General features: G+C 33.9%; 3 protein-coding genes across 6 annotated transcripts; 2 read left to right on the forward strand and 1 right to left on the reverse strand.

The window, feature by feature from the left end:
• Nucleotides 1-405: 405 nt before the first annotated feature.
• On the reverse strand, nucleotides 406-4,883 carry LOC109188237 (ER membrane protein complex subunit 10). Its single transcript, XM_019338825.1, has 8 exons — nucleotides 4,480-4,883; nucleotides 3,567-3,629; nucleotides 3,385-3,480; nucleotides 2,695-2,742; nucleotides 2,177-2,248; nucleotides 1,439-1,497; nucleotides 919-1,003; nucleotides 406-833 (listed from the first exon to the last, which is right to left on the reverse strand). Exons 1-8 carry the CDS (start codon nucleotides 4,822-4,824, stop codon nucleotides 684-686), a joined length of 918 nt encoding a protein of 305 aa, XP_019194370.1. The 5' UTR covers nucleotides 4,825-4,883; the 3' UTR covers nucleotides 406-683.
• A 2,583-nt stretch (nucleotides 4,884-7,466) lies between these two features.
• Nucleotides 7,467-12,483, forward strand: LOC109188235 (dehydrogenase/reductase SDR family member 7). Of its 2 annotated transcripts, XM_019338823.1 has the most exons (12): nucleotides 7,467-7,708; nucleotides 7,950-8,005; nucleotides 8,090-8,123; nucleotides 8,289-8,387; nucleotides 8,488-8,636; nucleotides 9,173-9,211; nucleotides 9,710-9,802; nucleotides 10,161-10,259; nucleotides 10,926-11,012; nucleotides 11,644-11,727; nucleotides 11,934-11,999; nucleotides 12,189-12,483. In XM_019338823.1, the coding sequence occupies exons 1-12, from the start codon at nucleotides 7,630-7,632 to the stop codon at nucleotides 12,273-12,275; spliced, it is 972 nt and encodes a 323-aa protein (XP_019194368.1). In that variant the 5' UTR covers nucleotides 7,467-7,629; the 3' UTR covers nucleotides 12,276-12,483. The 2 variants fall into 2 exon arrangements, with proteins under 2 accessions (XP_019194368.1, XP_019194369.1); XM_019338824.1 differs by lacking the exon at nucleotides 9,710-9,802.
• A 6,099-nt stretch (nucleotides 12,484-18,582) lies between these two features.
• On the forward strand, nucleotides 18,583-22,671 carry LOC109188435. Of its 3 annotated transcripts, none has more exons than XR_002055417.1 (9): nucleotides 18,583-19,193; nucleotides 19,555-20,081; nucleotides 20,333-20,383; nucleotides 20,464-20,571; nucleotides 21,317-21,412; nucleotides 21,536-21,634; nucleotides 21,710-21,769; nucleotides 21,892-22,037; nucleotides 22,402-22,671. XR_002055417.1 is itself a non-coding variant. In XM_019339120.1 (9 exons), coding segments are annotated over exons 1-9 (1,497 nt in total). In that variant the 5' UTR covers nucleotides 18,583-18,706; the 3' UTR covers nucleotides 22,402-22,671. The 3 variants fall into 3 exon arrangements, 2 of the variants coding, with proteins under 2 accessions (XP_019194665.1, XP_019194664.1); XM_019339120.1 differs by having other exon boundaries at nucleotides 21,892-21,958; nucleotides 22,400-22,671; XM_019339119.1 differs by lacking the exon at nucleotides 22,402-22,671 and having other exon boundaries at nucleotides 21,892-22,310.
• Nucleotides 22,672-24,918: the final 2,247 nt, after the last annotated feature.

Genomic DNA, 24,918 nt, shown 5'->3' on the forward strand with positions numbered 1-24,918 from the left:
TCTAAGAGGCAACTGGTTCCTGTGAAAATAATATTATCATTATGAGTTCTAGTACATGTGGACTCTCAATCTCCCTCCCTCACTTTTATTTTCTGATGTAACATGAGATGATAATAAGTTATTTTCATCTTGTGAGCTCAATGAAAATGTCAATATCAAAATTCTGAATGAGAGTAAAACTTGAGAATCTAATTGATATTTTCCAATCATTATAATAGATGAATATTTCATGAATATTTTCCAATGTACGTTGGTAGTGTTTCAACTTGTGGCGGTGGATAGAAATGGTCACGGACAAAATATTATGCAAGGGTATAATTCTTCAAGTAAAGGAAGAGAGAATATATGTTTAAAAAAAAAAAAAAAAAAAAAAAACAGAAATCAGCATAGGGTAAGAATGGGAAATAAAAATAAGTTTCTTTTTCTTGCATGCAAATCATATTCTTTGAAATTAAAGATGATCATCTCATATCATTTCATACATAGATTCAAGACTACAGCTTTGATGTTCTTGACTCACAACTAATAAGACAAGATTTAAATGACAAAAGTGAAGACTATCCAATAATTATGTCATTCTCCATGAATATCTGAACATACAAAAAATCCACTTTCGAATTGCAAAGATTCATGTGTAGATGTGTCGAGAAACACAGGTGGCTATCAGGGACTTGTAAATCCAATCATCTTCGTCGTACCACAGTACTTTGTCCGCGTGGAGCTCCACCAGCTTGTTGCTGAGGTTGTCCTCCATTAGTCTGTTCTTCGGCCATGTTCATAGCTTGGGTGACAGCATTCATGACGATAAGCCCAAGCGGGAGCAAATACATCCACTGAAACAAGCATAAGAGAAACTCGGGTCATGTTTTGAACCACACACAAGGGGAGTAGTATGAAGGAAGTATAAAGTGTTCTCACGTATTTAGCCCAGAACGATTTTTCTGGAGGCTTTACTTCTTCCCCCTCTGCATTCTCGCCCACAATTTCTGGAAGTATTGGAGTTCTGTTCCAAAGAAGAAAAGTAAGAGTTCAGGAACTTTCACTCGTAGTCGTACAAAACATCTTACTTACCATAATTATCCAAATGGAAAATTAAATTTAGAATGTCCAAGATACAAACAAGAGAAGATCCCTATCTATCCCACCTTAGAGTCTTACAGCAATGTATTACATAAATACATCAAATAAAGCAAAAGGGTGACAGGCTTGATAGGATGGATACTACTTAATAAGTTCGGCATGTAGCAGATGTATGAAGTATAGCATATAAGGGACCTTACAAATACAGAATGATTGTAATAAATTTCCCCAAGATAAATTCATAATATGATGATAATGCAACATGAACTAATTTATCCCCCAAAAAAAGTAGCTTTGTGATGCCTTAGTTAAGTGACTGATGTACAAAGGGTAAAGAAACAATTACAAGGCAATATACCTGGGTGCCTGCTCACTTGTTTTTAATACCGTGTGCGAGTTAAAGGACCACTTCGAAGGCTGGGAAAAAGAAAGAAATTGCACATCAGATATTAAGTAAAATGGCAAACTATTAGGTAATACATGGCTTACTAGCTAGATACACCATATCAATGATGTTTAGATTGTATAGCAATAATTTTTAGATTTTATTATAACGATGTTTATATCTATTGCCATAAATTTCTTATTAAAATGGGGAGCATTTAATTAAGTATGCTATTACCTACCTAACAAGAACTGAAGTAAAACAAAGGTAAACAGAAAAACGGAAAAGTGGAAGACAAACTAGTATGTGAATACAACATAACAGCCACACTAAAGCTAGAATGTCCAGAAAGGGTATTGAAATCATCTCGAAACTATTCACTTGGCATCATGAAAGCAAATGACAATGAGCTCATTTGTTGCAAACATCAAAATGTGGATGCCTTGGTACAGCTCCTTAAAAGAAACAAGTTGGTTTAAGTTTCGTTTGTGCTAAAGAACATGTAAAGGTAACCCAAACTATTAGTGATTGATGTAAGTTGCATGCTTATTTTAGAAGACCCATTCATCCAACACTAGACAGAGGCATGATTATCACACAAGTGATGCAACACATGATGCAAGTATCAGTTGATAATGGAAAGATTAAAGCAACAGACAAAAGCCGCTGGTTCTAGAAATGTCCATTTTCTTGAGATCTGTTAGGACTTACAACTTTTAATGCTCGAGGATACTGGCAAGAACCAGGAGAACCATAATTAACACCAAGAATGTTGACGCCGTCCTGCAATGCATATATGATAAAACAGATTTATTAAAAATGCAAGAACAGTACGTAGGTACTAATACAAATGAATGTGTAATTTTACATAAATTCTCAAGTCTACCCATCATTAATTTCCAATTTTCCATGAGAAGATATAACATAGTAATATTCCTAAAGTTCCAAAGGAGAAGTTTAGAGATGAAGATCCAGGCCAACATCTCTTGCCAATAGAATCAACGACACATCTGGAACCACTGCCAGTTTTTTTCATGAAAACATGCTGTGAAAAAACAATCAATAGTAATGTTCTTAACATGATTCAGGTTTTATTACAGTAACTCACTACACTCTCCCACCCCAAAACTTGAAAAATAAATAAATGAAATCAGTATAAGAAGTTAAAACTAATTTAGGATTATGTATAGATAAAAATAGCACCAGAACATTCTTGAGTTTGATATTACCATGTGTATGGCAAAGTGCTCATCCAAACCATCCCGTGGAAGACATCTCTGAAAGAGGAAGAAATTGGGAAATTATGCTTCCATAGGTATTATCACTCAAACAGAGACAATGGAAAGGGAAAAAAATCATAGTTTAGACTTTAGAACCTAATTGAGCCATTGAGGAAATCCAACAACATGGAGTTAGAATATGAATAACATTAGTGTGTTTTTGCATGCAAGCACGTCAACAAAGCAGAAAAACCTTTCTTTAGCCCATTGAGTAAACTGCAGTCAAATATTTGAGAGATAGCAATTGCTAAGCAAAAACTAAAAGAGGAAAGTAACACCTCTGCTGCTTTGCAAATTGAATAGTAATTTTTCATTCAATTTCTCTTTTCCTTGAGCTTCTAATTTTTGACTATATGTTCTGATCTGGGTAGGAATTTTTCACTATTCAATGTTAATACTTTTCACTGTCTAAGGCTCAAAGCATTGTTTTGCACAGTGCAACTGATTGCCATTAGTAATGCTATTTTAACTTCTCTAAGCACGTATCAAATAAAGAGTTGAAAAATATCTAATTTGGCATCCATATCTATGCAAAGATAAGCACCCAAATCTTTTATGCATTTATAAGACAAACAGTATTGTTCCATAGCATGCATGCACAGTGGCAAACAAATGTAGTGTGTTTAGTATCAAACTTACAGCTTTTACTGAAGAAACTACATACTCCCTTCCAGTATGGCTCAACACATTGGATGGCAATCTTATGGTATAAAAGTCATCACTGTCCAAGAGTTTCTGCATGACAGAATTAAATCATCAGAAGACACATTACAAACAGGATGAAGAAAGCTTCAGAATATTATATTAGATGAAGGAATTACTCTGAAATTCTCCTTCTCTACTTCAGTAAAAGCATTTCTGGAGAAGCGGAGTTTTGTGAGCGTCTGAGACATTGCATTTGAAGAAAGCATTAGCACATACTAATCATTGGAATTGTTTTTAAGATGTACTTGTGCATATATAGGCAAACACATAAATATATCTTTAGCAGAAAACTATCCTTGGTACTCCAAGGCATACAGGACTCTCATTAATTGGATTTGTCTGCCACATAGACAGATGGCATGCAATGAAAGGATGGCATGGCAAAGTTGATTGTTTGAATCTTGGAAGCCCTGGAGTATAAACTACAGTGCCCCTCTCTGTAGATAAACTTTAATTTCTTCTTTTTGTTTTTAGGAAAAACAAAATTTGATTCTGTAATTCTTTTGAAGGAATACACCTCTATGAACTACCCTGGGGTTTGCATGCGAACAATCTAGCTTTTCCTATGCTTTAAATTTGTTTATTGCTTGAAATAGTGCTATTTCCTCAGAAGTTATAGCCTTCTATCCTAGGGCTTTCTATCTAACAACTTACTTTAATACTTCTGATCTGAGTGAACGGAAAGGATATACTTTTTCAGTTGGTTGAAATTACAGTAGGATTGTAAAAGATGAGAATACCGGGAAAAAAATACATTTTCATGAGTGTTTATGTTTATTCTAAAAGCTATATTACCCCCCAACAAAAAAATTCTACTTCCTACTGCACCCTCCCTCAGGAAGATTGAAAAAATATGAAAAGAACCATTGCAGTTACTTCGAAATTCGCCTATAGAATTTAATCTCCGTAATTATCCACGATCACAAAAGTAGTGACAAAAAAAAGGAATCACCAACTATTGTATTAGAATAAGTGCCAGATTAATTGCGGTGTAGCTATAAAGAGATGATTTGGAAGGGGCGAAGGAACCTGGCCGCCATGAGAAGAGGTCTTGAGGCGAGCGGTGAAGGCGCCGGCGAGTGAGAAATCGGAGCCGCCGAAGGAGTGTTCCAAGGAGAACTGGACCTTGGAATCGCCGTCGGGAGCCGAGGACTTCTTGCGGGCGGAGTGAACGTGAGAAGGCGGCGGCGGCGGTGATGCAGTGACCTCATCTCGATGGGGAGATCCGATCTCTAACCCACCTTCGAGACCGAAATCTTCATCGTCGACGAGGAGCTCGTCGGACTGGAAACTCGAGCACGTCTTCTCGGTAGCGCCAATCAACAGCAGCAGCAGAAGGAGAGCACTGGCCGGCGTCGGATACTTGATTCTCATCCTTTTTGTCGAACAGACCCTGCTGGAAGAGTAACACTCGGCTTCCAACCCAAGTAATGGTAGGGTAATGGTTATACTATTGTATACTAATAGTGTTCCATCACAAATTTACTTTCTTGTGATCTTCTTAGTTTGACTTAGAAATAAAATTATAAGTTCACTTTCTTATGGTCTTCTTGATTTAATTTAAGTTTTAAATATAGTCGCAGGCTTACTTTCTCTTATATGATCAAAACTCAAACAAAAATGATTAATAGATAATTCACACACAAAATTAAACTTGAAAACCAATTGCTGAGCTAATTTAGTTAAAATTGTCCAATTATTCATAACTTAGATTTCTCGTACACTAGTTTATATAACACACTATGACACTATACACATTAACATGTACTTGAATATATTGACATTAGATTGTAAAATTCAACTAGACACATAATGAAACTCAATAAGATATTGTTCAAAAAAAATATTGATTTTTTACTATGAATTTCAAAAATATATATATATATATATATATAGAGGGTCGCGTTCAGGTGTAAATAGGTGCCCAGAAGAAAAATGTGAACTAATCAGTACGCGTCACGTGTTAACATTTATTAATCAAATTCGCCTACTTTCACCTACAAGTGCACCTACGCCTGCAAGTGCATGTAGTTTTTGCCTGCATTCATTGATCGGGTGCACATATTTTTACCTACAAATGTACTTATTTTCGTCTGCAAGTGCATGTAGTTTTTGCTTACATTCATTGATCGGGTGCACCTACTTTCACCTACAAATGTACTTATTTTCGCCTGCAAGTGCATGTAATTTTGCCTTGTTAACATTCATTGATCTGAGTTCGTTCTGTTTGGCATCGTTTTTGTTCTTACGGGGAGTTCAGCGAGTAGTAGTACCCGTGAAAACCACCGCAAACATTCATGCACCTAGGTACAACTACTTATAGCTATAGGTGCACTTAGTATTGATTCTCAGTGTAAATTAAAATTGCACCTATAATACATTTTACATGCACTTGTAATACATTTTACTAGCACTTCGATGTTCAATTATTTAAGAAAATACCACCGCATTTTTTTTTAAAAAAATCAGTGTTTCTCATCCATTAGATCTGGACACGTGGATGGATATCAGGCATTCGCATATGGGCGTTCCATTCACACCAGAGTGCAATTATATATATATATATATATATATATATATATATATATATATATATATATATATATATGTGTGTGTGTGTGTGTGTGTGTGTGTGTGTGTGTGTGTGTGTGTGTGTGTGTGTTTGGGGGGGGGAGGGGGGGGGAGGAGGCCTAAGAACTATTGTCATGAATGAGATTACAAAAGATATTATGAACATAACTAAGGATGCCCGATTGTGATGCTTAACAGTTTGAATTTTGATTTTTTTTTTTGTGTTTAATTTTATTCTAAAAATTTGTATGTACTCATTTAATTATGCTTTTTGAATTTTATTTTATCATTTTATGAATGTTATGAATTGAATATTTTTTAGTTTGTTTGACGGGTTGAATTGTATGTTTTATTTTTTGTTCATATAACTTAAGTTTAAATTTTACTTTTTACTCCGTAAAATATATGAATAGAAATAGCGGGTTTAAACGGGTTTCGTGTTGACATGACTTGAAATTTGTTTACAAAATGTGTCTATCTTGTCAACTCGTTTAATCCGCTAACAAATCGTGTCTGTGTTCGTGTTAAAAATTTAAACCTGTTAACCATAATGTGTCGTGTCCATGTTTAGCCTTATCGTGTTCATGTTGATCCGTTAACGGACCTATATACACGAATGGTCAGGTCCAGGGGAGGGGCATGATTATCTTCTATCATCCATCAACAAAATTATTGAAATGCCGTTAAATACAAAGACATTTCGATACAGTTTTATACAATTTGAGTTGACCTATTATATATATTTTTTATTTTTTATTTTAAATTTATAATTGAATACTTAAATGTCACGAAATTTAAACATTTTTATTGATGACGATAAAAATGTCATGCCACATTAATATTAAGATCAAACGAAAATATTTTGGAAAAACAATTAAAAATAAATTACCACATATAATTTAAGATAAAAAATGAAATTAACTGTTTGCACTAATTAATTACCGGAAAGCATGAAAGCATAATAACGCATAAGGAATAATGACCAGGGATCGAGTCTCACCAGTGACAATGTGGGAGCAACCTCTCAAAGTGAGGGGGACTCCTTGTGCGCAGTGAGCACCGGTCTAGCCTCAGGGATCGAGTCTCACCAGCGGCAGTGTGGGAGCAACCTCTCAAAGTGAGGGGGACTCCTTGTACGCAGTGAGCACCGGTCTAGCCTCAGGGATCGAGTCTCACCAGCGGTGAGGGGGACTCCTTGTGCGCAGTGAGCACCGGTCTAGCCTCAGGGATCGAGTCTCACCAGCGGCAGTGTGGGAGCAACCTCTCAAAGTGAGGGGGACTCCTTGTGCGCAGTGAGCACCAGTCTAGTTTCTATGGTTCATGTTCAGTTGAGATGAGTTATCATAATTTACATCCTCCCAAAATGCTCTGTCGGGTCGGGTGTAGAGGGCCCTTAAGGTTGGGGTTCAGCCTTTTGGAACAATGATATCGCATAAGAAAGAAAAATTATGCCGAAGGGGCGAAAGAACCGAACGATAAACGCAGATTTCCTCGTAGAGCTCGGACCTGCGACTATCAGGCGGCAGTGAACTAATTAGCGCATTTGATTCTATAAATAGAGGCAAAATCAGTTTTTACTTCACAGGAAAGAAGCGAAAGTGGATCACAATGGGGAGCATCATCTTCATCTTATCCATTTTCGTTGCTTTTATCGCAGTCTTCCTGTTCAAGTTCCTCACCTCCGATGGTACTTATCGCACTCATCTTTTTTATTCCTCTCGCGGATTTCTTTATCACGGAGCATAGTAGTATTCATCAATTTGATTGATTTTTCGTATATCTATTTAACCCAACTTCATTGCGTGCTGAAAGCTGCTTCCTTTATTTGATTCTCAAGTTTTTTTTTTTTTTTTAATTTTTTTTTTTTTAGTTGAAAATTTTGATATTGTTAGTGTTATTTATTTGCTGCATATTTATTTATTTATCAGCGGATTTCAATTTATTGTCCAAGGGGAAAGTGAAGCGCAAAGAAATCGAGGACAAGGTTTGTTCTTTCTTTATAGTTTATACATGCTTGCAGTTCACCACTTGCCTTCTTACCCCTATTTATAAACCTGGAAATTTGCAGGTTATTTGGATTACTGGAGCAAGCCGTGGAATAGGTAGGCTGATGTTTTTTTTTTTTTTTTTTTTTGGTTGTGGTGTCATGAATTTTATCATAATTTTATTGTAGGTTAGTTGCTGTTTCCCTATTTTGATGGAGTATATATTTTCTTCTATGTTTTTTTTTTTTTTTTTTTTTTTTTTTTTTTTTTTTTAATGAAAAGGGGAGATCCTTGCCAAGCAACTTGCCACTCTAGGAGCAAAACTCATTTTATCTGCTCGAAATGAAGCTGAACTGGAGCGTGTGAAGCAACAACTTGCCGGTAGGTATCTCTGGAGGAGGCTTTGGTAAGAACTAGTTTGCTTGATGTTTTTTGTTTTTGGCTTTTCTAATTTTGGAATTGTGGTGGTCATGCAAACTAGGAAAACACGCGCCAAATGAAGTGGAAATTTTGCCATTAGATTTGACGGCAAGTGAAGATATTCTTAAAAAGGCGGTAGAGAAAGCTGAATCTTTTTTTAATGGAGCGGGTGTGGATTATATGTTCCACAATGCAGCCTATGAGCGTCCTGTAAGTGGATAAGTATTCTGATAATTGAAGCTAATCGAACAGTCATCTAAGTTATTGTGATTTCACAAGTTTTTAAATGATTCTGCTGAGAGGACTTGTAGTAGTTTGTAGTTGAATAACAGTAACATATTTGTAGTTCGACTGGCACAAACAATTAGTAGCTCTTGTGTGTGTGAAACAGTTATGAAGGGGATGGATTTTGTTTTTGGTACTTTTTCCCCATTTTTGATCAATAGAATTTGCTATTTATTCTTTTGGTATTGCTGTGAACTCTTGGGTAGTGGAACTAGAACTGATTTTGGTTCTATTTTTTTTTTTGTTTTGCCAAATCTCTTATATGACGGAGAGTGAAGTGTGGGAGGATAGGGGAGGGTGTAACTGGAGTTTACTTTCATGTGGGTTGCAACCTTTTAGAACATGGTCATCTACCAATTTCAATAGTTCATGCCACATTGAAGTTTTTTTTTTTTTTTTTTTTTTTTTTTTTTTTTTAAATTTATGTTGAGGAGTAACTCTATTCAGTTTCCTCTCTGCAGAAAACAGCAGCACTGGATGTCACAGAAGAAGGCCTCAAGGTATTATTATACATCTGTAAAACATGCTGCAATAGTAGTAGTCATATGGTTTGGTTCAGTTTGTGTCTGTGTCCTCTCTTGAACAGAATGACAAAATCCATCATCATTACATTCAAAAGTTCCATAAAGGTGGTTAAAGGTCTTGCACTGTAGGATATAACAACTCTAACCCCCCACTGGCCTCAAACACAAACAAACAAATGAGGTACTAAAATTAGCTGTTTGTAAAGTGCTTTTGATATTCCCAAGCAGACCTGTCTTTTATTATCAAATTTTCTTCTGTCCTTGACAAGACAGATCCATAGAAAATCAAATAAAAGAATAATGTAGTTAATCTTTAAAAGATATGAATTTTTGGTCCCTTGAATATTAGTATCAGAGGTTCCTTTTCTTCTAGAACTAATCTTGCTTCCACATTGATCCTGTACTCTCATTTAAGTTTTGGACTTTTACTGTGTAGTGTTTTATGGAATCATGTCTGTACTCTATTGTTAGTAGGCTACTTTTAATGTCAATGTTCTGGGACCAATATCTCTGACACGATTGCTAGCACCATTCATGCTGAAGAGGGGAAGAGGACATTTTGTTGTGGTAAGTAGAACTTAGAGACATTTTGCAAGTTGCACTGTGATATTTTATATTATATACTGGTTGGCTAGTATATGTGCAATAATGTCTCTGTTTCATTATACCCTCAAAACACTTGGTTGTCTGATTTTTTACGTCTGCTCTGTGTGAACCTCAGAAAACTTTTTCTTGTGTTTATTACTAAATCTCATAATTGATGGGATTGTATCTGAACTAAGTTAGATTTATGTGGAAGAATTGGATTGTAGAATTGTAATATTACATTCTATGAGAGGAATTGCATTTTCTTTTGTTGTTTTTAATATAAATGATCAATAGAAGCTGAAACAAAAGTAAAAAGACATGGTTTCACAATGTGCAGATGAGCAGTGCTGCTGGAAAGGCTCCTGCACCAGGTCAGGCGGTGTACTCGGCTTCCAAATTTGCAGTAAATGGGTACTTTCACACATTGCGTTCTGAGGTATGGTCAACTCAACTCCATTAAGATTTAATTCCAAGCTAATTGGTTATCAAGATGGCATTTCCTCCAAAAAATGTTACCTAGAGCCACCACAACCCATCTTAACAATGAAACTAGAGTAAACCAAAAGAAAGAATGTCTGTTGACTTAATAATGCCTGTTTATCATGAACTCTACTATTTGGTGATGACACTAACTATACATTTTGTTGTTAATTGTACCTACTTCAAGTTCACATGATGTTTAGCATGATAGCTATGTTTCTTTTGATTAACTTTCTTTTAAATACTATATGTTGGTAGGATTTAGTTGAATAATGCTGACTTGAGTACTTGACTAATGCATCAAACATGTTCAAGGAATGGAGATGCATGCAAGAAACAACAATCGTGTTTCTATTCTAGTATTTGAAATGACAATCATATGATGAATGGGTGGGTAAATGACCACTTGCTAATTCTAACCTTAAGAAAATAAAAATAACAAACATATGATAGTGATGTCAATTGTCATGTTCTTACTTTAGAAATTGTGTCTTCATGTCCGAGACCAATATGATATGTGTCTATAGATGTTCTACTCAAATAAAATGGTTTTTCAGTTTCAGCATCATTATTATTGCCATTTTGTATTCTTCATATTTACTTGGTTCTGTTTCTGTTGCAGCTTTGTAAGAAAGGGATTAAGGTAACAATAGTTTGTCCAGGACCTGTAAAAACATCAAGTACCTCAGGAGCGGGGGGTGCCTCTGAGGTGATGACTTTTTTCTACTCCGTATAAAATTTAAATGAAATCCAATGATGAGTGATGACTCATTATCTTCTTTATTAATTATGCTGTCTGGTCAAAGTTCTCTGTAGTCTGTAGTACATATAGCTTGCTTAACCTAACAAAATAACTGTTTGAAGGCAGTAATGGGGCTTAATGTTTAAGATTTCTTACTCTGAAGGAAACGAGTCCTAATTTCTTATGACCAATTGTTTAAGAATCTTATACTCAAATGTCTTGACTAGATTTGGCCATAGTTGAAATTTGCAATGATGAGAAGTGGGAAACAAATGCAAACCAAAGGCAATTGATATTTGCTAGGATAGAAACTAGTTATTGCTAGAAGCATGCAGCATTCCCACTTTAAACATACAAACCAACAAGGTTTTCATTCCTCAGTTTTTGACTTTTTCTCATCATTATTGATTTCTCCGAGTTTGAATCCTTCAGTTCTTTATGGATTTGTGTTTTCCACTTTAAACATACAAATCACTTTCCCAGTTTATGAATGCAAATTTGAAACGTGTCGACTTGTTAGCTTAATGATTTGAACTGGAGCTGTGGATACATTAAAGTTGTAAATACCATTCATGACCTTATCGTTTTTTTCTTTCAGAAGCGAGTCTCATCTGAACGGTGTGCAGAGTTGACCATTATTGCTGCCAGCCATGGTCTCAAGGAAGCCTGGATATCGTATCAGGTAATTCCACCTAGTCATGGCCTACTTATTTGAATGGTCAAAATTCATATCAACCTGAGCAGGGGTGGGAAGCTAATTGTGAACACAATATCTTTTAATCCCACAAAAGCTTTCAGTGAAGTACAGTTTCCCAAATTTTCCTCGTGTATTTGGGCCAATTTACGAAAACCTGACACTAACGTTTGGTTGTTCTTGCAATCTTGCAGCCTGTGCTTGCTGTAATGTACTTAGTGCAGTATATGCCAGCAATTGGATACTGGCTAATGGACAAGGTATTATTATATATACATGCTGTTAGGATAATCTTTTCCCCATAGAAGTTGTAGTGGGACAATAAGAACTAAGATGATATAACTAAGAGTGGATGCCATCAAGCTGAATTCTTCACATAGAATCTTCGCGTGTAGAGTGTCTCTCTCCATTGATGATTGGGCTAATATTCGTTTGTGATTTTTACGCAGATTGGGGCAAAACGCGTAGAAGCTGCAGCTCAAAAGGGCAACACCTACTCCTTGGGTTTGCTCTTTGACAAAAAGAAGGCACAGTGAACAGAAAACCACTTGGTAAAACAATAATGGCACACCTGTCTCCAAGCGCCTTAGTTTCAAGAACACAAGAAATTTGTCAAAAGTATTTTTACTGATCAGTGCTTGAATACGCCAATGTAAAGAATACTCAGAAAGATTTGCCATTTTGTTGTACTGAATATTATCAATTTATTGAACGTCTAATTTTACTTAAAAGTTGAGTAATTCACGATTTCTCTTTTTTTTTTTTTTTTTTTTTTGGAAGTTCACAGCTACTACTAAGTACTAACAATGTATATTAGGTAAATTTTGTTTGTGTACAAGAGTCTACAAATCATATCTGATACTGTATTCTAGGTAATTTTTTTTTTGTATGTAATAATTTTTAAATTATACTTGAGACTGTATATTTTGCAGGGTTGCAAAAATCGCGCCTAGGCGTTATGAGCCGGCCGCTTAGATTTTCACCGTAATCGGTGTTCTAGGTAGTCGGCCGTCTAGATGGTCAATTAGCTATTGTTCTGGTTTTTTTTTTTTTTTTTTTTTTTTTAATTCTTTTATGGGTTATTTATTTAAAATGATGCTGTTTGAGCAAAATAATCTTAAATTGTTCATATCAATCGTAAACTCAAAAAAAAAAAAAGACTTTGTGAATTTGTGTTTTGATTCTTTAAATTTTTATATAATTTATAATTCTAGATTTTTTATGGTTAATATTTAATATTAACTATTAAAGTATTAAATAATTTATAATTATTAAGTTAAAAAAAAAAAAAAAAAAAAAAAAGGTGCCTAGGCTTACTCGAACACTCAAGGAACACTTTGTAATTTTTGTAACCTTGATATTTCATAAATTTTGATCCCACATAAGAGGATCGAGTTAATACCTAATATAGTCATCGACTATAATGATTTTACTTAATTTAGTTATAAATATTTTTCGTGTTTAATTTAGTCATTGACTTTGATAATTTTACACAATTTAGTCATTTGTAAAAAACATGTTAGTTGACGGTTAGAAATAAGGTCCCAATAGTAATTTCTCATAATTCATCCCATTTTGGATAATTCCTTCTTCTTTCCCTTATTAAGATCCACGTAGAAATGCAAATCTTCGTACCCAAATCAACTTCAACCCCTTAAGGAAGGAAGGAAGGTTAGGCAAATATTTATTTCTGCGTAGGATGAAGTTGATTTGTGTATGAAGAAGGAATCACCCCAAATGGGATGAAGGATGAGAAATTACAATTAGGACCCTATTTCTAATAGTCAACTACTAAATTTTTAACGATGGACTAAATTGTGTAAAATCATCAAAATCGATGACTAAATTGATCACAAAAAAATCACTTAGGACTAAATTGAGTAAAATTAGTATAGTCGAAGACTATATTAGACATTAACTCAAAAAGGATCGTATGTGGCGGACTCAACTGAAAAGATGTGGTTAAAGTACCTACGAGGTCCATGTACTATAACGTTTTGTTCAATTTAGTTATTATACTTTTATTTTGTTCAATTTAGTCTTTGTTCTTTCAAAAGTGATGCAATTAATAAGGACAATAGTTAACGATGTTAATATTGTCGTTAACTTAGGTTACGTGACGCTGATGATATTTAGATTCCTACTCATATATTATATATCTACTATACTAATAATCTATCTACTATCTACTATACTAATAAGAGCCCAAGAGAGTTAGGCCTATAATGGGAAGAAAAAATGGCGGTCAAATTTTTTAATCAAATGAATGGCTCCGATTGATCTGATTTTAATTTTTCCTTGAGATTTCCTAATTTATCCTTAATGAATATGATTATCCGTTAACTTTTCCGTTAAATATTATCTTTTCCGTTAGTTTCTGTTAGTTCACTGTTAACTTACTCATTAATTTCAATAAGAAAGGTCTTAGGTTCGAACCCCATCCCAATCAAAGTTGGCATAATTAATTAGTACTCTATTGAGAATTATGTGTCTACAATGTCTTTATTCACAACAAATTATTCATTAACAATAAATTAAATAAGACAAATAATTTCATTAGTTATATTGTCTTTATTTTTCTCCAATATAAAAATTCTCTACATTCAAAATTCAAATTCATCAATTGATTATATTCGCTACATTGTCCCTACAATGTCTTTATTAAAAAATTATTCATTATCAATAAATTAATTAAGAGAAATAATTTCATTAGTTATATTATCTTTATTTTTCTCCAATGTAAAAATTCGTTACATTCAAATTCATCAATTGATTATATTCACTACATTGTCTATTATCTTTTTTGTGTACTATTTTTTAATTAAATATCAAAGTTATAATACAAAATAGTGATATATATTTTTTATATTCACTACATTGTTTCACTTTTTCGATTTGTTGACAAAGAGAATATTCAAATCACACAACAAATTGAAGTGAGAAACTACCTCGTAATGTCCTTGTTTGACAATCAGCAGTTAGCGGTTAGCATTAGCGGATTTGACAAGCGAATTATATCAATGATTGGTAAGAAGATATTTAAGAAAATTAGCACCTAAGGGTATAACAACAACAACAACAACAACAACAACAACAACAACAATAATAATAATAATAATAATAATAATAATAATAATAATAATAATAATAATTGTTTTAATAATAATAATTTTTTTTTAAAATACAGATGTTTTTAGGAAAATCATTCTTAAAAATGCTAAGTGAAAATATTGTAAATTGCAATGTTTATATTTTCTGTGGTTTGGAACAAATTGTTGCTTCAAACTGTGGAATAACCAAAACACTTTCTTTAGTATTTTGATCTTTGGGTTACATCGTATTTTCAATTGTCCAATATATTTGGGTTACATTATAATTAAAATTTTTAAATTTTTATTACATCTAAATTCCTTAAATTATGAATTTCTTTATCTATAATAATTTATTCAACAATAATAGTTGAACTAAATGAACACTTAGCAAAACACCTAAAGGACTGGTACTGTTGATTCATTCATTGATCTTGTATATATGTGCATTCATTAAATATATTAGAACCCTTTGCAACAAAAATACTTGTTACTATTTAAAAACAAATTAGTAACAATTATAATGAATCTCCTATATTACATTGTATTCATATAATATGAATTACATATTTAAATAAACAAATTAAACATTAAATTACTTATGTTGAACTTCTCATGTATAATCTTGGATTGATATACTTTCAAATATTTATTTAATTATAAACATTGGGTAGAAAAAATGACCGTCAAATTATTAAATCAAATGAATAGTTCAGATTGTTCAGATTTTAATTTTTCCTTGAGATTTTCTAATTTATCCTTAATTATATGATTATCCAAACCGTTAACTTTTCCATTAAGTACCGTTAATTCACCGTTAGTCTAATTCTAATATTAAAGTCTAATATAGAATTATAACTACAACATTAATCTAATTCTAATATGAGTAAATACCCAAAATGGTCCCTCGACTATAGTTAAATTCACAAATTGGTCCTCGAGTTTTATATCAACCAATTAAGTCCTTAACTTTGCAATTTTAACACAATTTGGTCATTTGTCTATTTGACCGTTTGTTGACTGCATTTTTTAGGATATATATGTAATTTCATGATCCATCGTTGGTTTTTTAAGGTTCCGGTTGCATTTCTAGACCGCTCTGTTACATTTGAATCCACTGCAGGCGCTGCACCCCATGCCGGAGAGATTATAGCTTTTGATAGATAGATCGCCGAAGTCCCTGGAGTGGCTCTTCGAGAAAGCCGTGACTCCAAGCAATGTAGGCAAGCTGAATCGGCTCAGGATCCCCAAGTAGCAAGCGGAGAAGCACTTCCCCCCTCCGAAACGACGCTGTCACCTCCAAGAGCGTTCTCTAAGCTGAACTGGCTTGTGATCCCCAAGCAGCAAGTGGAGAAACACTTCCCCCTCCGAAACAACGATGTCACCTCCAAGAGCGTTCTCTTGAGCTTTGCACGTGAAACTACATATATATCCTCAAAGATCGCGGTCAACAAACGGTCAAATAGATGAAGGACCAAATCGTGTCAAAATTGCAAAGTTAAGGACTTAATTGGTTGAAATTGAAAGTCGAGGACCAATTTATGAATTTAGCTATAGTCGAAGGACCATTTTGGGTATTTACTCTTCTAATATTAAAGTCTTAATAGAACTCTAACCACAAATCCTACTGCCGGAATCTCCTCAAACAATATTAGTATATATTTAATATTTTATGCTTTAATTTTTATTTGTTCTCTCTTAATGTCCCGTATTTGATTTCAACCATACCCATACAATTATTTTATTGACAATTATAAACTATATTATCTTGCATTTGTAAACTTAGAATTACCAATTTAAATACACAAATTCAACATTCAATTATCTATGCATAACCAATTTCAATATAATCTTTCCTTAATATACTTTAAAATACTTAATTAAGAAAAACATTGGGCATTTTCCCAACCGCGCAATGCGCGTAAAAAACTAGTATACTAATAAGAGCCCAAGAGAGTTAGGCCTATAATGGGTAGAAAAAATGGCGGTCAAATTTTTTAATCAAATGAATGGCTCAGATAGATCAGATTTTAATTTTCCCTTAAGATTTCATAATTTATCCTTAATGAATATGATTATCTGTTAACTTTTCCGTAAAATATTATCTTTTCCGTTAATTTATGTTAGTTCACTGTTAACTTACTCATTGATTTCAATAAAAAGGTCTTAGGTTCGAACCCCATCCCAATCAAACATGGCATAATTAGTACTCTATTTTACTCTTATTAAATTAAATAATAATTTAGTAGCTACAACAAAAAATAATACATATGCATTTCTTTAATTTAGAAGTATGTGTCTACAATGTCTTTATTCAAAAAAAGTTATTCATTATCAATAAATTAAATAAGAGAAATAATTTCATTAGTGATATTGTCTTTATTTTTCTCCAATATAAAAATTCCCTACATTCAAATTCATCAATTGATTACATTAGTTACATTGTCCCTACAATGTCTTTATTACAAAAAAATTATTCATTATCAGTAAATTAATTAAGAAAAATAATTTTATTAGTTATATTGTCTTTATATTTCTCCAATTTACAAATTCATTATATTTAAATTCATCAATTGATTATATTCACTACATTGTCTATTATCTTTTTTGTGCACTATTTTTTAATTAAATATCAAAGTTATATACAAAATAATGCTATATATTTATCAATCAAGTATTTTATTAATACCATGAAAAAATAAAAAATAAAATTAATAAAGTCAATCATATTAACTACTTGATGAATTTGTTGACAAAGAGAGTATTCAAATTACACAACAAATTGAAGTGAGAACTACCTCGCAATGTCCTTATTTGACAATCAGCGGTTATCATTAGCGAATTTAACCAACGAATTATATCAATGGTGATAAAAAGATATTTGAAAAAATTAGCTGTTTAGATTAACATGTAAAATGGCATAAGAGTATACATATAATATAATAATAATAATAATAATAATAATAATTGTTTTTAAAAAATATAAAAATATAAAAATATATATAATTAAGCCAATCATATTAACTACTTGGGGGATTTATTGACAAAAAGAGTATTCAAATCACACAACAAATTGAAGTGGGAAACTACCTCGCAATGTCATTATTTGACAACCAGTAGTTAGCTCTTCAATATTAGTATATATTTAATATTTTATGCCATAATTTTTATTTGCTATCCCTTATGTCCCGTATTTGGTTTCAACCATACCTATACAATTATTTTATTGACAATTATTATCAATCTTGACTATATTATCTTGCACTTGTAAACTTAGAATTATCTATTTAAATATGCAAATTTGACATTCAATTATCTATGTATGAACAATTTCAATATAATCTTGACTTGATATATTTTAAAGTACTTATTTAAAAAAAAAAAACATTGGGCATTATCCCCATCGCGCAATGCGCGTACAAAACTAGTTACTTTATAAATATTTAAAATTTATTATTTGTACCACCAATATATTAAATTAGTATGTCTAAAATAAATAATTATGACCATGTTCATAATAAGATTTGGACAATTATCTTTAGTTTATCAATTTTTAAAATAGAGAGACTAAATTGAACAGAATAAAGATACAATGACTAAATTGAATAAAACACTATAATACAGAAACTTCGTAGGTATTTTGACAAAAAAATGTTGATAGGAGTTAGTTCATACTTCGCAAAACAATAAATAAATAAATAGAGCAAATTTTTAACTGGGTTAAAATAACCCGTTAATGTGGCCCGATTTAATACGGATCTGATTGCTGAACCCTAGCTAAAACCTCCCATCCCAACCTCAGAGGAGTTCTGGCTTTCATCTGTGCCAACTGACAAGTGAAATGAAGCTGTGAACATTAACATAGATTTGCGAATGAAATGAAAGCGACAATGTATCGCAAATCCGCAATCCAATTATCTCGTTTGATTCTCAATCAGCTCCGGCCTATCAGCACGGCATCGTCATCTGCAGTGGGAACGTCAAATCCAGCTGTTGTGCTGCGGCCATTATTGCAGTCTCCGTCGCATTTTCTGCCGGCTCCGCGCTTCTTCTCTTCGGAGAGGCAGTGGCAGGGAAAGTTTGACGACTTGTTCTCCAAGGAGCGGAGCGAATTGCTGAAGGAGAAGGAGGAGAGGATAAAGCAGGGATTGGACACCGCAGACCTCGATGCTCGAGCCGCGGAGCTCGACAAGCGCGAGGAGAATCAGAAGAAGGAGTCTGCCGCCGCCTACGAGGAGCCCACGGACTCCGATTCGGATGATGAAGATGAACGTTGGGGCGCTGATGCCCTGCGGAAACGATGGGATGTATTCGAGAAGAAGTTCGAGCGCCATGAACAGCTCCTTACAAATTTCACTGATGCTGGTATGTACATTACACTCTACTCGTATTTAATTAGTCTTTTACTTTTCTAGTATATGAGGATATTACGATATTTGTATTTAATTAGAAATCTTGTTTACTGGATACTTTGATTCAGCATATTGTTAAATTTGACTGTAAATCAATCCCTTCAAACGAGTTCCTTTGAGTATATATTCAGAATATTTAGCAATCAACTACCCTATTGGTCAACTGCTGGAGTGAAATTTCTTTGGTTGTGGGTTCTTAAGGTGTTAAATCCTTCTGACAACAAATATGCTTGCTTCTTACAAAATGAATATGTAGCTTGCATACTAATTAATGAGTTCTCTCTTATGGCTTGCTTCTCTACTGCTTTGAGCAGAGACTCTTGATGAAGCACACAAATGGATGAGTAGAATTGATAAGTTTGAGCAAAAGCACTTCCCTCTTAGATCAGAGTACCGAGTGATTGGTGAGCTGATGAACCGCCTGAAAGTGGCTGAGGGTAAGGAAAAATTTCTCCTCCAACTTAAGATAAATCGGGCCCTTAGGATGGTGCAATGGAAGGAAGCCTGTGATCCAAATGATCCAGCCAATTTTGGAGTCATTCAACGTGAGGACGTTGGACTATCTGCTGATGCTTCTGAGCATGCTGAGTTTGAGGAAGAGCAGACAACTCAAGGAGTAGAAAATGACAGTGATGATGACTTAGAGTTTGATGACATGAAAGAAAGAGATGATATATTGTTGGAGAAACTTAATGCCATTGATAGGATACTTGAAAAGAAGTTGGCAGAATTGGAACACACCTTTGGGAAGAAGGGGAGGCTCCTCGAGAAGGAAATTAGAGATCTTGCTGAAGAGAGGAACTCTTTGACTGAGAAGAAGAGAACGCCTCTTTACCGAAAAGTAAGTGCCTTCTTACATTTTATGTACTTCCAATTTCCAAGGCTCTCTTAAATATAGTCCTTCATGAATGTGGTCCTCTTTTGCTTCTTACACCTCTAGTTATTTCCCGCCTGGAAAAGATTGTCTAGTTGTTTATGTTCTTCAGAGTTTTTCTATTTAGTTTCAACTATGTCATATTTAGTAATGTTCATGTGCTTCACTGGTGTTATTTTATTTTTTAAATTTTAAACTAGATTCCCTGACCATTTCAGGGATTTGATGTGAGACTGGTTGATGTCAATAGGACTTGTAAGGTTACAAAGGTAATATAATCCTTCCATTTTAAATTCCTCCCTTTTCTTGTGTCAACATTGTCAAAATTTCAGCTTGAAATCACCTATAGGGGGGACAAGTTGTCAAGTACACTGCTTTGCTAGCCTGTGGGAACTATAATGGTGTCATTGGTTTTGCAAAAGCAAAGGGTCCAGCAGTTGCAATTGCTCTTCAAAAGGTACTAGAAAGAACTTCTAAGTTTTATAATTCGGTTGAACCCCAGTTTATTCATATGTGGTCAATGTCTCTAGCAATCTTTCTCCTGCTTTATATCAAAGAGGAGCTGATGATTTTTATGGGATAACCTGATTTTAAATTTGAATGAGTTGTCTTAGTTCTGGTAAGAGAAAATTTGTCCTTAATGTATCTGCTGACAGTGCATGTAAAAATTGAGATATAATAAATGTGTACGAGTGTAGGTAGTTAAAGGTCATATTTTTACACAAGATCCTTTATTGGAAATCGGAATACCCTCAAGTACACAACCACGGCAGTAGGGCCCTCTAGTCTGAGATGATTTCAAGTAGAACCAAATTTGATTTACTTGAGTGTAAAATAGTTGATTTAGAATGGACCCCATTTTTAGTCCCTTTATTTCAATGTATTATCTTTTGAGAAATCAATAAATGATGACAATCCAATCAACAACAACAGACTAAAGTAACAGAGGATCACATAGAGTTGGACAAAGAGCAAATGTAATTAAGACAAGTCTGTTAAGAATACAACCAAGACCTGGTAGCCGTAGGACCTCAACTTTATTCACTTTAGCTAAGTTTTATTGAGAATGGACCTTGATTTACTTGAGTAAGAAAGAAAATTAGAACCCTTTAAATATGTTTTTATTACATTGAGATTAGCAGTAGAGACCATTATCTTTTTTGAAATTTGGCTAAATGATTAACTGGATTATTCTGCAACAGGCCTATGAAAAATGCTTTCAGAATCTCCATTACATTGAGCGGCATGAAGAACATACCATTGCACATGCAGTTCAAACAAGTTATAAAAAGACAAAGGTCCAGGACTTTTCTGTTCTTGTTTGTATTCAAATAAACATAGATGTTTTAGTGCAAAAGGCATGAGAGTTCTAACTTTGATTTTTTATCCTTGAAACTCTGTTTGCTTTTGCCTTTCTTCAGGTATATCTCTGGCCTGCACCTACTCAAACAGGAATGAAAGCAGGCAGAACTGTCCAAATAGTTCTACATTTAGCTGGTTTCAAGAATGTGAAATCAAAGGTTTTAAAGCAAACACTATCAGTCATACCAATATTATCAATTTTAAATAGTTATTCTAACGTAGTATTCTATTAGGTTGTTGGCTCAAGGAATCCTCAAAACACAGTTATGGCTGTATTCAAAGCTCTAAATGCGGTAAGTTGAATGCAATCTTTATAAAATTGCAAATTGAACATCCTTTCTCAATGTAAAGGTGTGGAGCTCATTTATCTTTATCTCCCCTTCGTCTCTTATCAAAGTTTCTCGTTGGTTTCCAGATTGAGACACCAAAGGATGTCCAGGAGAAGTTTGGCCGAACTGTTGTTGAGTCATACCTACTGCAATAGCTATGCTTGAAGTTCACTAAGTAATTCTTAACTGAGTTTACTTTGTCATGAAGACTGTTGCCATTATGCAATATAAGGTATACTTAAGATAAGTACTGAATAAGTAGTACTAAAATATGGGGAATTTTTACAATGCCATACTGTAGTCGAAAAATAGTAAGGGAAAGAACCAATACTCTCATTTAACGTTATTTATTTCAACCCCCTTGTGTTAATTTTTGGTAGTACAATGTTATGCTGCACAACATTGTGTAATTTCCCCTAAAATATGTATTTATTGGATCTTTTCTGGTTTTCATTACTTTCATGTGTTACTATACTACTGCACATTGTAAATAAATTTTTTTCCATATGCACAACATAGCAATAGTGTAAAAACACCGAGTGTCACATGTGACTGAACCATGCATTTAAGCAAGTTGAACTTGTGTGCTTTGACAGGCATTTATTTAAAAGGGACAAAAGGCTATGGCAGTTTTGACGCCCTGTGCTCCGAATCTGATGCAGACATGCCGAATGATTTCATTTCTTATAAACACAAATGCCTCTCTCTCTCTCTCTCCCTTTTTTGGGTGATTTTATTTTATATTTTCTTTTGCTGTTTGAAGTCGGGGATAATAGATTATAGAGTAGGCGATTGGAGGTTACTGCTGTGGAGAATGCTTCAAAATCAATTCCTTTTCCCAAACCCTACGTTTTGTTGGCAGCAAACATGTATGATACCTCTTTTTTTGTTTTGTTTTGTTTTGTTTTGTTTGTTTGTTTTTTTTTTTTTTCAAAGAGCTGTTGTTAATGAATTAATACTAACAAATAATGCTAATAAATCTGAATATGTTTGCCCTCTCGAGTGATTATGTCATTACCGTTGATGATAGTACCCTCTAAAAGTAACCATTCTGTCAAAATTTTGAATATTGAAAGTGGAAAGATGAATTGGCCATCGGCTTAAAAACTGGATGGTTCAATTTTTATAGGAATTCTGATAGCCAACTATTCATGCGTCTACGAAAAAGTCAATAATTTAATTCTAAAACTTTAAGTGAAGTTCACTTTGTAACTATTCCGTAATTATTTTGTCTACAAATATTCTAAATAAATACTTAAAAGAGAGTCAATATGTTTAGAAAGTAATTATGAACAGATACTACATTGTAATAGAGTCAATAATACTTTAAAAAAAAATAAACACTTGATCTATCCATGACTTAGATGAAGTGGAAGTAGGGGTGGAAATAGGCCGAGTCGACCCGAGCTTTGAAAAATTAGGCCTGAGCCTGTTACGAAAATCTAAAGCTTAGGCCTGAGCCTGTATGTAGGCTTTTTGTTAGGCTCAAAAGCCTAGGCCTGAGCCTGTATGTAGGCTTTTTGTTAGGCTCAAGCCTGAGCCTGCAATTAGCCTGGCCTGAAGCCTTATTAAAAACCTGTTTAATATTTAGGTCATTAAAAAAAAATGCTTCAAAGTAAGTCCTACCTTGAGCCTATTAAAGCCTACATGTTAAGACTTTTTAAAAACTTTATTATATCTAAATAATATAAGAAATGTATCTAATACAAAACTAATACATAATTACATAAGTATATCACCACAATGCAAACATAATAGCAAATACATATAAAATAAAATAAAACAAGTCACGACTTTAGCATGCTCGTTAACTTGTTTAGAAATAAATTCAATTGTATTATTGTTTGTTATCCTATATAGTATTATAAATAACTAGTATTTTCACCTGTGCGATGCACGGAATGGAATTGTTGTAATATATTAAGAATATTTAAATCGATATATAATTATTTAAGAGTTAATTTCACCAGAGGTCGTTTATCTTTCCTGACAATTTCAAATTTAATCCTAGACTATAGTTATTAATTATTACAATTTATTCTATGTTACAACTCTTACGTTAATATTCTTACTATTATTATTAACACTTAATTACTTTTAGATATTATTATTACCACTTATATTATTATTATTATATTATTATTATTAGTTTCTTTTCAAGTAATGTTAGTATATAATGGTCGTGAGGCACAATAATAATATAACTATAATTAAATATTCTTGTATTGTATTCCGGAGTTAATGTCATTTTTGGTCCTAGACTTATTGAGGCATTGACACTTTTCATCCTCCATAATAAAACTTGCCACTTAGTAGACATTGTTATTGGTCGTTGGACAGTTTTGATCCTCCGTCAATGAAGCCGTTTGTTGACCGTGAATTAGAAGGGCTTTTCTATCTTTTTATGTCTTATTCTTCTAATCTTGTTTAGACCAGCGCTGCTGTGACTCCTGTGAGGCGAGATGGCGAGACTTGGCGGCTAAGTAGTAACCATCGGTAGTGAGTAGCAGCGAGGTTCTTCTCCGGCGAGTTGTGGGTACGGCGGCGAGCATACGAGGCAGTAACTCCTTTAGGCGACGGACCAGTAAGGCAGATCTGGCGGTGCAGAAACAGATCCGGCGAGGTTGGGGCCTTCACCGGTGGTTTTTGGTTCCGGCGAAGTAGAGAGGGCAGCAGGTCGACGAACCCTCCTATGGTAAATAGCAGTTGTAGTTGTAGATGGCGTGATGTAGAATTTGCACATGTAAGTCCTCCCTTCCATATTGACCACAAATATCCTTCCCATCTCTCTCTACCACAACTACTTTGTGCACAACCTCAAAAACTCTATTATTCTACCTGAAATTCATTGAAGTTTCAAGCTGAAAATGTGGAATCCGCCGCTCCCCAAAAATCGCATTGTTTGAGGTGTTGGAATGGCCGGTGTTGACTTCCTGGCTGCTGTAGCTTCATTCCCCAACCCGGATGATAAAATTCGGAGCACCAGCTTTGAGGTTCAAGGAGGTGGTAACACTGGCAATGCTTTGATAAAACCCGGATGATAAAATTCGTCTTGGTCTTAATTCAAGGATCATATCTAAGGTTGCTGATGACTCGCATGGCGAAAGAATACT

The sequence above is a fragment of the Ipomoea nil genome, unplaced genomic scaffold (assembly GCF_001879475.1).
Source record: "Ipomoea nil cultivar Tokyo-kokei standard unplaced genomic scaffold, Asagao_1.1 scaffold1421, whole genome shotgun sequence".
In the NCBI taxonomy this organism is placed as follows: Eukaryota; Viridiplantae; Streptophyta; class Magnoliopsida; order Solanales; family Convolvulaceae; genus Ipomoea; species Ipomoea nil.